Consider the following 14,494-nt stretch of genomic DNA (forward strand, 5'->3'; position numbering starts at 1 on the left):
ATATAGACAGGCCACACCTAAAGCTGTCGCCCAGACTGATGTATCCGAAAGAATGGAGTAATTATATATAGACGTGCCACACCTAAAGCTGTCGCCCAGACTGATGTATCCTGTAAGAATGGAGTAATTATATATAGACAGGCCACACCTAAAGCTGTCGCCCAGACTGATGTATCCTGTAAGAATAGAGTAATTATATATAGACAGGCCACACCTAAAGCTGTCGCCCAGACTGATGTATCCTGTAAGAATGGAGTAATTATATATAGACAGGCCACACCTAAAGCTGTCGCCCAGACTGATGTATCCTGTAAGAATGGAGTAATTATATATAGACAGGCCACACCTAAAGCTGTCGCCCAGACTGATGTATCCTGTAAGAATAGAGTAATTATAGATAGACAGGCCACACCTAAAACTGTCGCCCAGACTGATGTATCCTGTAAGAATGGAGTAATTATATATAGACAGGCCACACGTAAAGCTGTCGCCCAGACTGGTGTATCCTGTAAGAATGGAGTAATTATATATAGACAGGCCACACCTAAAGCTGTCGCCCAGACTGATGTATCCTGTAAGAATGGAGTAATTATATATAGACAGGCCACACCTAAAGCTGTCGCCCAGACTGATGTATCCTGTAAGAATAGAGTAATTATAGATAGACAGACCACACCTAAAGCTGTCGCCCAGACTGATGTATCCTGTAAGAATGGAGTAATTATATATAGACAGGCCACACCTAAAGCTGTCGCCCAGACTGATGTATCCTGTAAGAATAGAGTAATTATAGATAGACAGGCCACACCTAAAGCTGTCGCCCAGACTGATGTATCCTGTAAGAATAGAGTAATTATAGATAGACAGGCCACACCTAAAGCTGTCGCCCAGACTGATGTATCCTGTAAGAATAGAGTAATTATAGATAGACAGGCCACACCTAAAGCTGTCGCCCAGACTGATGTATCCTGTAAGAATGGAGTAATTATATATAGACAGGCCACACCTAAAGCTGTCGCCCAGACTGATGTATCCTGTAAGAATAGAGTAATTATATATAGACAGGCCACACCTAAAGCTGTCGCCCAGACTGATGTATCCTGTAAGAATGGAGTAATTATATATAGACGTGCCACACCTAAAGCTGTCGCCCAGACTGATGTATCCTGTAAGAATGGAGTAATTATATATAGACAGGCCACACCTCACCCAGACTGATGTATGCTCTATATTCTACATAACGGTAACGGTAAGGTTAAAATACATGTAGGAATATCGAGACAAAAGGTTAAAATGCATGCAGAAATATCGAGACAAAGGGGTAAGATGCATGTAGGAATATCGAGACAAAAGGTTAAAATGCATGTAGGAATATCGAGACAAAAGGTTAAAATGCATGTAGGGATATCGAGACAAAAGGTTAAAATGCATGTAGGAATATCGAGACAAAAGGTTAAAATGCATGTAGGGAAATCGAGACAAAAGGTTAAAATGCCTGTAGGGAAAATGAGACAAATGTTATAATGCATGTAGAATTGTTATATGAAACATTTATGTGCTAAGCGTATTCAGTGTGTTTTGATAGACAAATAGATGACTAACAGTTCCGTCGATAATTTCACGATATTTATTTCCACAAACACAATTAAGGCAGCAAGCGGTCGTCCATACATACCAACCGCACACCTTATTGATGCTAGCATACAGATTATTTCGTCATACTTACAAGATTGTCTGGAAGTTTTGATTTTAGGAAATCTTCACTTAGATGAACTGCTTTAGCAAGTTCACGATCCAGTATCCAACTCCCGTCAAATTTCTGTAGATCTATCAGCGTCATAACACCTGCTGTTTTGTCATGTTCAATGGAGGATGGATGCAATTTACTTCATCCTGGCTAACTCTACTGTTACCTATTACAAAACAATAATCAAAGGTTAACAGTGTAAATAATGTATACAGTGTAATACTAGATATATTCAATAAACATTGTACATAAATGTAACTTTAAATTTATATGTGCCGTAACTGGGCGAAAATTTTGGCATGTTAATTTTTCTTCATTAATTTATTGTAAACCATAAGGTTTGGTGAATTAAGCCGTGAAAACCAATTAAATAGCTTCATATCCCATATAAACATTAGTTACAACACAGAGATTATGTACTGTAAATTGTTGTTATTATGTATTAGATGGAAACTTTCCTGCAGAAATCACTTTACAGTTACTTATAACACTGTAAAAATGTGACATGAAGTTGTTTATCACAATTTAGCTTCATGGTCTGACCGTAGGTACTCATTTCGCTTACTAAAGATGAATATATAATGATTTTTGGCAGTACTGCTAAAAACTATTTTGTGCTCTTATTAGTGTTTGTAAAATTAAAACCAATGTATTAACAGTACTGTAATTTTCAAAATGTAAGTAACCTTTGGTAATGAATAACATATTAAAAGCTTTTCTCGATTCGTGAGTATGAAAAATACGGCGCGTATAACTTTAAAAGTTGATTGATAGAAAACATTAGTGTATAGTTGTTTACAGTAAATAACTTGTTTACAGCTGTTATGTTTACAGTTGTGTTCCGTGCTTTTCTATTTCGCTAAATTCGCGGATTCAACGAGAGTCACGAAATTCAATCTTTTTTTTCTCAACAAGTGATCCCAGAGGGATATTGGCGCCCACCAAAGAATTATCTATGTCTGACAAACGAAAGAGGGTCTTTTCTCTGCTTTTCAAACTTTTACTACACATTACTACATATGAAATTTGAGAAAGATCCTTTGAGTACTTTCTGAGATATATAACAGTAACAAACTTCAATAATAAAAATACAAGATACAATCTGTCAGCCATCTTTTTGACCGATCAGTCCGAAAATGCATTATTTTACTTAATTGTTTAATACTTATATACTAGTATTGATAGCATAAATTACAACCCTCTTCCCCTCCCCACCTCTCTCTCTCTCTCTCCCTCCCCTCCCTCTCCCCTCTCTTTCTCTCTCTCCGGACAAATTGCGTATACTTGTATATTTTGTACCATATTGTGGAAAGGGTGTGTATATAAGTTGTAATAACTTGTACCCAATCGGTTTGTAAATTAATGCAATGTTTAAACTAAATGCAATATGCACAACTAGGGTCCTAGGGGAACTGACATATAAAATTTGAGTCAGATCACTCCAGCACTTTCTGATAAATAGCGGTAACAAACATTAATTATCAAATTCCAAGATGGTGGCCTGTTGACCATCTTGTTGACTGATCGGTACCAAAATGCAATATGCACAATTAGACCAATAGGGGAACCTTCACATGGAATTGGAGACATATCCCTTCATTACTTTTTGAGAAATAGTGGTAACAAGCTTCAACTATCAAAATCCAAGACGGCGGCTTGTCGGCCATCTTGTTCATCGATCGGTCCCATAATGCAATATACACAACTAGACCCCTAGGGGAACCTGTACAAGCAGTTTGAGATGGATCCCTTCAGTACTTTCTGAGAAATAGCGGTAACAAACTTCAATTGTCAAAATCCAACATGGCGTCCTGTCGGCTATCTTGTTCACCGATCGGTACCAAAATGCAATATGCTTAACCAGGGACCTAAGGTTACCTGTACATGAAATTGGAGACAGATCCCTTCAGTACCTTCTTAGAAATAGTGGTAACAAGCTTCAACTATCAAAATTCAAGATGGCGGCTTGTCGGCCATCCTGTTCACCGATCGGTCGCAAAGTGCGATACGTACAACAAGACACATAGGGGAACCTGCACATGCAATTTGACACAGATCCCTTCAGTACTTTCTGAGAAATAGCGGTAACAAAAGTCAATTGTCAAAATCAAAGATGGCTTCCTGTCGGCCATCTTGTTCACCGATCGGTACCAATATGCAATATGCATAATAAGGTACCTAGGGGAGCATGCACATGAGATTTGAGACAGCTCCTTTCAATACTTTCCGAGAAATAGCGGTAACAAACTTTGAGTATCAAAATCCGAGATGGCGGCTTGTCTAAAAGCTACAAAGCGAAAATATACTCCAAAAAGTAAATAGCAAAATTTCAAATCCGAAAATATTTTTAACAACTATACATTAAACTAAACTTAGATATATAAACTAGAAACAATATAGATTATATCAACATTTTAAGGCCTATAGAAAAAGATGATGAGTTCAGAAATGCCTATGGATTTAAGAATAATCATGTCCAGTCATTATGAAACTTCTCGTGTACAAAAGAACACATGACCAGTATCCATACATCAATGATAGATAATATCTATGTAGCAATGATAAATAATATCCCTACTTCAGTGATAACTAGTATCCATACATCAATGATAACTAGTATCCATACATCAATGATAACTAGTATCCATACATCAATGATAAATAGTATCCATACATCAATGATAACTAGTATCCATACATCAATGATAACTAGTATCCATACATCAGTGATAACTAGTATACATACATCAATGATAACCAGTATCCATACATCAAGGATAACTACTATCCATACATCAATGATAACTAGTATCCATACATCAGTGATAACTAGTATCCATACATCAATGATAACCAGTATCTATACATCAATGATAACTAGTATCCATACATCAATGATAACTAGTATCCATACATCAATGATAACTAGTATCCATACATCAATGATAACTAGTATCCATACATCAATGATAACTAGTATCCATACAGCAATGATAACTAGTATCCATACATCAAACTGTTGGTAAATTCCATCATCACCACGCTATTGTGTTATACAGTTGTGCTACTATACATTGGTGATCGTAAGGTTTAAAGTCTAAAGTTTTATTGAATTTCGTGATAGAGCTTGTTTAACCAATGGTATATATTTTACCGAATTCCGTATAGCTAGTAATGTTGTATGTATCCTCGATACTCCTGGTGTTACTATCACTGACGTTATATCCATCTCTGGACTATCCAATAGGAAAGCTTTTTACTGAAGCCACCAGAAGACACAGGTAGTTTGATCTTTTAATGTGCATCAAAGAAATTGTACTACAGTACACTGTGGTCACCTGTGTTGCCTTGAAGTAATGCATCATTCTCTCTGTAATCTTCAAAGAAGGTCTCTGCGGGCCTGCAATTGATCAGTTATTTTCTCCAGTTTTACTATGAGATAATCCAGGAGTGGATATTAAGTCAGTGATAGTAACCCATGGAGAATCGAGGATTGTTTTGATGATGATTTCATTATTTTGAGGGATATTTTTAAAGGTAGACACAAAACTGAAAACAAGAGGCCCAAGGGCCTTAACGGTCATCTAATTACCTTTGCAATATTCATATGGAAAATTTAGATATAGTGTCATGGTAGCCATCTTCGATTTGGGATCAATCAGAGATGTAACACCACTTTGTCCGGACCATGTCAGGATCATTTCATGCAAGTTTCAGCCAAATCCCACCGGTAGAACTTGAGAAGAAGTTCAAAATGTGTTTTCAAGATGGCGGCTGTGGCGGCCATCTTGGATTTCGGATAGACCCGGAAAAAAAAACACTTTGTCGGGACCATGTCAGGATCATTTCATGCAAGTTTCAGCCAAATCGCATCGGTAGAACTTGAGAAGAAGTTCAAAATGTATTTTCAAGATGGGGGCTGTGGCGGCCATCTTGGATTTCGGATCGACCCGAAAAATAACAACACTTTGTCGGGACCATGTCAGGATCATTTCATGCAAGTTTCAGCCAAATCCCACCGGTAGAACTTGAGAGGTTCAAAATGTGTTTTCAAGATGGTGGCTGTGGCGGCCATCTTGGATTTCGGATCGACCCGAAAAATAACAACACTTTGTCGGGACCATGTCAGGATCATTTCATGCAAGTTTCAGCCAAATCCCACCGGTAGAACTTGAGAAGAAGTTCAAAATGTGTTTTCAAGATGGTGGCTGTGGCGGCCATCTTGGATTTCAGATCGACCCGAAAAATAACAACATTTTGTCGGGACCATGTCAGGATCATTTCATGCAAGTTTCAGCCAAATCTCACCGGTAGAACTTGAGAAGAAGTTCAAAATGTGTTTTCAAGATGGCGGATGTGGCGGCCATCTTGGATTTCGGATCAACCCGAAAAATAACAACACTTTGTCGGGACCATCTCAGGATCATTTCAGGTAATTTTCAGCTCAATCCCACTGGTCAAACTTGAGAAGAAGTTCAAGATTTGAAAAGTTAACGCACGGCGGACGGCGCACGACGACGGACGAAACATGAAGACTATAGGTCATCCTTCGGGTCAGATGACCTAATAAAATGTACTTTTATTAAGATCATAACTAGGCCAACATGCCAAATAAGCTACTGTACCAATTAAATAGCGTTAATTCATCGACGTGATTCGTTTGTAACTAAAATAGTTATAAATATTATGATATATTTATCATTGGTCATTACGGAAAATGGTGAACGAACATCAGTCCGACTGGGACAATTACCTAGATGGTGCCCTGTTCGCCAACGCACAAAACCGCAGTCAACAACAAAATATAGCCCTTTTTCATGCTTTATGGACGAGAGGCTGTGTATCCCAGTCAGTTAACAGCAAGTTTTGGTGGTGAAGCAAGTGCCCGTATTGTTGAAACTCAAGATGACTACTTGTCAGCCATGTTCCTTTCTATATCAATAAAACAAAGCTACATGTAATATATTTGTGAAAAAATTCATATAATAATTATCATCGATGACGAACAATGAGCAGTGACAAATATTATACAGATATTTACAATTGAAATGTTTGCTAAATTTAGTAAGTCCCTTTTATCACTTTAAACCAACGTTCTTTTGCAGCTATTTAGTTTCATGATTTCCATTTCAAAACAAGTTCGCGAAGACTAATATTTGCGGTTTTAACAACTGAATGATAATTCATATTATATAGATATTAATTCGCGGAGATAAACTTTTGCTACTTTACTCGGATCGCGAATTTCGAGAAAGTAAATCTCACGTGAAAGAAAGTTGGTTACAATTGGTAAACAATACACTAATACTTATTAAGGTATACTTGCAAACAAGAACATAGACCTTAATGGTCATCTTATGATATACAATACAGCAAAGCTAAGATTTTTACAAACTCTAGGTCTATTTCCATTTCCCAAAGGATCGTGTTAACCAAATTTGGGTTAAAATCCATGCAGACCTCTCGGACTATTAGCGTAAAATATGTGATCACTGGGATGAGTCTGGACTTTTTTCCTGAAACACTTCAGAGTCTTCAAATTCATACCTTGCTTAATTTGTCTGATAATATTTTAAACAGATAGACGTGTTTGACAAATTGTGTTCAGAACTGGTCTGATAAAATCTTTAAAGAATGCTTATATTAAAGCGTTATTATTTCTTATCATTTTGTTCACACAGCCCATGACAACAGAACCCTCTATGGAGGCCATCGAAAATCTACTCATAAAAAGAAAAACAATAAATCAAAGCACAACAGAAAATGCACTAAAAAGCATTGAAATTGCACAAAACAAACAGAAGGCAAGATACCATAAAATAAACAACAAAAAGGGGTCAACCGAATTCAAAGCTGCTGACAGAGTGCTTGCCTATAATATAAGAAAAAATGGTAGAAAAACTACAGGATTACAGAAAACTTATGAAGGACCATACACAATTGTAGAAATCAAAGGGAAAATGCAAACCTAGAAAGAAAAGGAAAATCCTTGAAATCTAAAGTCAATGTTGACAGACGGAGATTTTTCATATAATCTAATCCATGAGCAATGACTTCTCTTATTCCCGAAAACATTAAAATATTGCTAAAACAAAAACAGGAGCAACATAAGCCGCTGCAAGAACAGTCGCAGCAACATCAGCCACAACAACATCCGCAGCAACAACCGTTCCAGCAACAACAGTCGCAGCAACATCAGCCGCAGCAACATCATCAGCAGCAAATGTAACGGCAACAAGGACATAGTCATTCAGATCCCCCGCCAATGGAGATATCAAAGCTGAAGTAAGTTTGATTGCGGAGACTTATGTGTATGAATAAAAACAGGAAAAAGGAAGTTGAGCTAAAGAAAGATGGAGTATAATTCAAGTAGAGCGGGGCTGCAATTGTTGAATCAGGTATACAGCCTTGACATTTATATTAGACTATATACAAAAAGATGGGTGGAGTTTTGCAAAGTAACATTTACCTTTACCATTTACCATGATATTTTCAGCAATGTTTCCATGGTAATGGAAAAAGTGCAAAAAATGAAAACCTAAAAATAGCAAAACGTACTACTAGACCATAAAAAGAATGTGTCTATGAAGTTTCATGGAAATATCTGCTGGTTTTAGAGTTATGCTCCGGAAATGAACCTGCTACAAAAATATGATATTTTCAGCAATGTTTCTATGCATGGTTACAGAAAAAAGCACAAAAAAGTGAAAACCTAAAAATAGCAAAAGGCACTACTAGACCATAAGAACAATGTGTCTATGAAGTTTCATGGAAATATCTCTGCTGGTTTTTAGAGTTGTGCTCCGGAAAAAATGCAAAAAATGAAAACCTAAAAATAGCAAAAGGCACTACTAGACCATAATACCAATGTGTGTATGAAGTTTTCGTGGAAATATGTCTACTGGTTTTAGAGTTATGCTCCGGAAACCATTCGTACGGACGGACAGACAGACGGACGGAACCCATTTGTATATCCCCCACCAACGAATAATACGGTAGGAATTGACATAAAACTATTAATATTTCTTGTATGATTAAATATTGTGTCACCCAGGTTCCGTTAATGATATATATAGAGTAACAAGGGGAGGTAACTTGACTGCTACCAACAGCCTGCTCAACACTAGCTACTACTCATATTTATTTCAGAACCACTAATTCTGCTCTACTCCAGTAAACAAGAGGCCCAGAGGGCCTGTATCGCTCACCTAGTTTGTAATGCCAAGTAATGTTCTGAATACAGGTTCATTGTTTCTTTTCTGAAGCAATTTTAATATTTATCTCTAATTCCCCTATTGGGCCCCGCCCCTCCTGCCCCCAGGGGGTCAGAGGCAAAATTTATACAAGTTCTGTTCTCCTTCTCCCAAGGATGTTTGTGGCCAAATTTGGTTACAATCCATGCAGAACTCTAGGACAAGTAGCGATTTATAGGATTTACCTCTATTTCCCCTATTGGGCCCCGCCCCTCTTGTCCCCGGGGGGTCGGAGCCAAAATTTATGGAAGTTCGTGTTGCAGCAGGTACAATTCTAACGCCCTACCTGCAGGGCCAACAACAAATCAAAGCACAACAGAAAATGCACTATAACATCGAAATTGCACAAAACAAACAGAAGGCAAGATACCATAAAATAAACAAGAAAAAGAAGTCAACCGAATTAAAAGTTGGGGACAGAGTGCTTGCCTATGATATAAGAAAAGATGGTAGAAAATCTACAGGATTACAGAAAACTTATGAAGGACCATACACAATTGTAGAAATCAAAGGGAAAATGCAAACCTAGAAAGAACAGGAAAATCCTTAAAATCTAAAGTCAATGTTGACAGACTGAAATTTATCATATAATCTAATCCACGAGCAATGACTTCTCTTATTCCCGAAAACATTAAAATATTGATAAAACCAAAACAGGAGCAACAACATAAGCACCAGCAAGAACAGTCGCAGCAACATCACAGGCAGCATGTTTGTTTGATTAATTAACGTCCTTTTAACAGCTATGGGCATGTAAGGACGGTCTCCGATGTATGCGGTGTGTTGCGTGTATATTGTGCGAGGTGCGTGTTTTGGGAGACTGCGGTATAATGAATCAAACAAACAATGTAAGTATTGATAAAGGAGCAACTGAAGAGCAATGTATGCCACATGTATACCAGACCTAAGAAAGGAAATAGATGAACTCAATCTGATTGAAATACATATCCTTATAATCACTATCATCTATCGTATGTAGTCGTTATAAGGATCTGTATTTTAATAAGATTGAGATGAACTGGGCGCAATATATGCCAAAAATATACCAGATTTAAGAAGGGTCATAAGAGAACTTTTAAAAGAAAGATCATTGCAGGTTTGTGTTATAACTTGTAACGTGTTAATGGTACGGGTCAAATAAAAACGGTATCTCATGTGTGGAATGAGGTGCATGTGTGGATGTCTATATTTCGGGAGACTGCGACATCAATATGCCATCTTTTACGCATGTTTTTTTTTAGATACTGGCATGTCCCTGTTTTCTACCCTATTGGACATACATATCTGCACTTCCGGTGAGGGTAAATCGCGTCGCCTCTTTGTAAAATTTTCCGGGAAGGGGTTACAGGAGGCAGAAAACGAATCTTAAGACAGTCTTCTCTTAGGATAGATATTTTCTTGTCCTACCCCTAAAATATGGTCTCATTGTGATTGGGCTACTCTAGTCTAGTTGTTGTTGTATGAGTTGTGATGACAGTTGGTAGATTGTGGTAGAGTATAGATGCTTTCCTACTTCAAAACGTTTTATCATTATACCATCCCCTTAGACCTCGTTCTAAGAACAGTAATATAGACTAGAAATGTCTCGGAAGAGGAAGTCAATGATAAAGCTATAACAAGGAAATACAAAGATCTGATCGTTCGCCTTGCAAACAGATTATCTGTTAGACAAAAAGCTGCATTAATTGACGACATGATTTTTGTGCTTTCAAAATAGCCTGAAGGCGGGACTTCTCGACGGTAAATCGTACTTTACTCACATCTCAAACTCGCGTATCGAGCATGAGGTAGCCAACGTATTTCTGTTTTCCATTCCACAGACATTGGTAGGTGTGTGTGGCGGTCATCATTGTCAGTTCAGTGAAAAATGTGTGGAGCTTACGTCACAAAACAGCGCTTGCGTCAGCCATGGTGAGTTACAATTCATTATTTCTCTCTCAATTTATAATAATTAATAAATGTTTTACAAAGACCACATAACTTAAAAATCACTTATTTAAATGTAAGTATACATTGTGTATCAGTCAGTGACGCGACAGAAACGTTAAATATGCATACGCTTGACCAGACTGGAGTTCATAACCTGATATAGCCATCTGGTAAACCAGATCAAACGGGAAAGAGAAAGTATAATGAAAATATATGAAAACAGCCAAAATGACCTCTTTTGGCCCAATCCCTTAGGCCCCAATCGGGTTCAGCCCAATCATTTGTACTATTTTTCAGTCAGTACCCCATAAGGATGTTATCAGTCAAATTCTGTTAAATTCTGATCAACTGTTATGAAGAAGCACGGACGGATGTCGGACGCCGCTGTGTCGTATAAGCTCACATTGGTCCTTTGGACCAGGTCGGACCAAGGTGAGCTTAAAGTAATATATGTATGTTGTCATAAGATTAGTTGGTTTGCTGATTATATATTAACATCATAATATGATATCATAAAATGTGTATGCAGTGTTGCGTGGTTTGGGGGGGTAGCGGTATATACTCATTGTAATAGTGTATAAGAAAACCTCTCTGTCTATGTAACAGGTTTAATGTTAACTCCTGGTATGTATGGTGATCTGCTGTCCAACACCAGACTCTACCACCCAGGGAACGACACCAACATCACCATGTACGAATGTACGACACTCACGGATCCGCAAGCAAAGGAGTTATTTCCAGTAGCCAGGGTCGTCAACGGAATTTACACTCAAGCATCTGTTTCATGTTCATGTAAGTAATAATCACAATATCTATATCAGCGGGGCGGTAGTTCCATCTAAGCCATTTCAAATGACCAGTTGTCTGTCGCCTGAACTTGTCCTGATAACGCCTTTCAAACCTGTAAATTGTGTTTTATTTTTCATCAATTCTAGTTTCCGTGGTAACCAGATTATTACACATATATAGGTTTTGTAAGATGACTAAAAATCCATTGGACGACGGTTCAATTTGTGTTAATGTGGTGCAATATCAGTCACTATGGAAACATAAGTGAGGGTTCAAATTGATAGAAATTTAAATGTTAATATGACGTTTAGCTAATAATGTTAATAAAAAAACAAAGAATAACTATTGTTAGGGATATTCTGGTCGATAACAAATTGTTCTGCTTTCAAAAATGCATTAGTCTCAAATGAGGAGTAACTGAGTGTAAGAAAAGAATTGTGATTCTTACAACTAATAACATTTAATTTTACAGCAGTTGACTGTTACGATCCGTCCTTACCATACGAGGGAAGCGTTACCGTTACTGTGTCCGGAATACTATGTCAGCGGTGGGATTCGTCCGTTCCTCACGAAGCTATACATTATCAAGGTCGAGGCGATTTGAAGAATTTCTGCCGACTTTCAGAAGATAACGACGGAATCAGACATTGGTGTTACACAACCGATCCATACAGTCGCTGGGAGTTCTGTCCAATCATTGACTGTTAACACGACTGACTCGAACATTTGCTGGGAGTACTGTCCAATCATTGGCTGTTGACACGACTGACTCGAACATTCGCTGAGAGTACTGTCCAATCATTGGTTGTTAACACGACTGACTCGAACAATCGCTTGGAGTACTGCCCAATCATTGGTTGTTAACACGACTGACTCGAACAATCGCTTGGAGTTACTGTTCAATCATTGGCTGTTAACACGACTGACTCGAACATTCGCTGGGAGTACTGTCCAATTATTGACTGTTAACACGACTGACTCGAACATTCACTGGGAGTACCGCCCAACCGTTGACTGTTAGACACGACTGTAGGAATACCAGAAATGTCTTATAATTATATTTGGTGCATATACCTTTATAAGTGGTAGTTACATCGTTATGTTTAGAATATAAATGTGTAGCTATATTATATGTTGTAGATGTAAAGTGTAGATTCAATATCATTTATTGATAGAGCCTTAAATTACATTATACCAAGGGAGGTGACCCCCATATAGGTTGAATGATATACGCAATGCGGTGAAGACAATCTATGATAAATGATTTTAAATACATACTTATTTCTCCTCTTTTTATATAGGTTAGCAAGTTTATAGACATGGTCAAATAACATGATACCGTTTATTGTAAAGATAAATGTTGATGTTCATTGTTCTTTGCTAAGTCGACAAAATGGGATGTTTAGATTAATTAACATGTGCATCGGTGTGAAAGACTGTTTTGTCATAAAATAATTGTTGCTGTATTGATAATTGTCATCGAAATATACACTGCCCTCCAAAAGGTCTGTTACATGTATATATACGTACAGTTTTACTAATATACACAGAGTATGGAAATATGTAAACCGTTTTAATACAGACATAAGTATATATTATTTATCAACTTGTTTATCTTCTCTAACTCATTAATTGTATTTTTGAATTTTCTTGGAGATAAATTGTCAGCAAATTTTACCATATGTAACACAATTTTTGGAGGGCAGCGTATTGTTACCAAGGTTCAAGAATGTTGCAATATAGGTATTTGACATTGGTGAAAGGCCGATACAGTGTATAATGTGTTGTTAATAAGGATGAAGTGAGATTGTCAGAGCGTAGTGCAAGCGGTAGTAACTGTTGTAAGGGCGAGTTATATCCCCTTAATCGGTTAAGTGTTTCACTATACATAACCAATCTGATTAAAATACAGATCCTCATTATCACTACATTTTAACGGAGTTGTATTTTAATCTGACTGCACTATAACCAAATAGGTTGGTGATTGTTAAGCATTGTAAATAGTCCACCTGATACTATCATGCTATTGAAATAGTATGAAATGAATGTAAATTTTGACGTGGACAGAATTAATTGTGATGATAATAAGGAATTGACACCTAACGTTTTCTTTAATTGTTAGTACAAGTGTCATGTGTTTTATTGGTTGATATATCATATTACCTTATACAATGTAGTTTTATTTTCTCATAAAAAGAGTGTCTGCGGCCATGAATGATCTGTCATGGAATAATTGCTGTCAGGATGTAACATATATGTTGTCACGCTAATCACATCCAGTCATAGTTAGTCATACTTTGTCATATGTAGTCATAATTAGTCGTATTAAGTTACATGTAGTCATACTAAGTTACATGTAGTCATACTTAGTCGTATTAAGTTACATGTAGTCATACTTTGTCACATGTAGTCTTACTTGGTCACATGTAGTCTTAATTAGTCATACTTAGTTACATGTAGTCATACTTGGTCACGTATAGACATACTTGGTCACATTAGTCATCCTTAGCTACCTTTGGGCTACTTTCCGAAATGTGACATTTGACATTTTGTCACATTTTGATATTATTGTTAATGTAGATGTTCTACTGTAAACGTGATTGTGCTAAATTAAATAATTATTGGGTATTATGGTTTTGACATGTCGTTTGATTTTATTCGATATGATTTGAATACAATATGACTTACTGTTAGTGTTATAACTTAGTCAATCTGGAATAAAAGACGCTTAAACGCATTATGATTTCTCTTTCTTTTTATGCAGTGCTGGTGGGTG

The 14,494-nt window shown here is 37.1% G+C and overlaps 1 protein-coding gene across 1 annotated transcript; it reads left to right on the plus strand.

The window, feature by feature from the left end:
• The first annotated feature begins 7,796 nt into the window (after positions 1 to 7,796).
• Positions 7,797 to 12,753, plus strand: LOC138308671 (uncharacterized). Its single transcript, XM_069249707.1, has 4 exons — positions 7,797 to 7,972; positions 10,718 to 10,911; positions 11,536 to 11,721; positions 12,191 to 12,753. The coding sequence occupies exons 1-4, from the start codon at positions 7,797 to 7,799 to the stop codon at positions 12,424 to 12,426; spliced, it is 792 nt and encodes a 263-aa protein (XP_069105808.1). The 3' UTR covers positions 12,427 to 12,753.
• Positions 12,754 to 14,494: the final 1,741 nt, after the last annotated feature.

The sequence above is a fragment of the Argopecten irradians genome, chromosome 15 (genome assembly GCF_041381155.1).
Source record: "Argopecten irradians isolate NY chromosome 15, Ai_NY, whole genome shotgun sequence".
Lineage (NCBI taxonomy): Eukaryota > Metazoa > Mollusca > Bivalvia > Pectinida > Pectinidae > Argopecten > Argopecten irradians.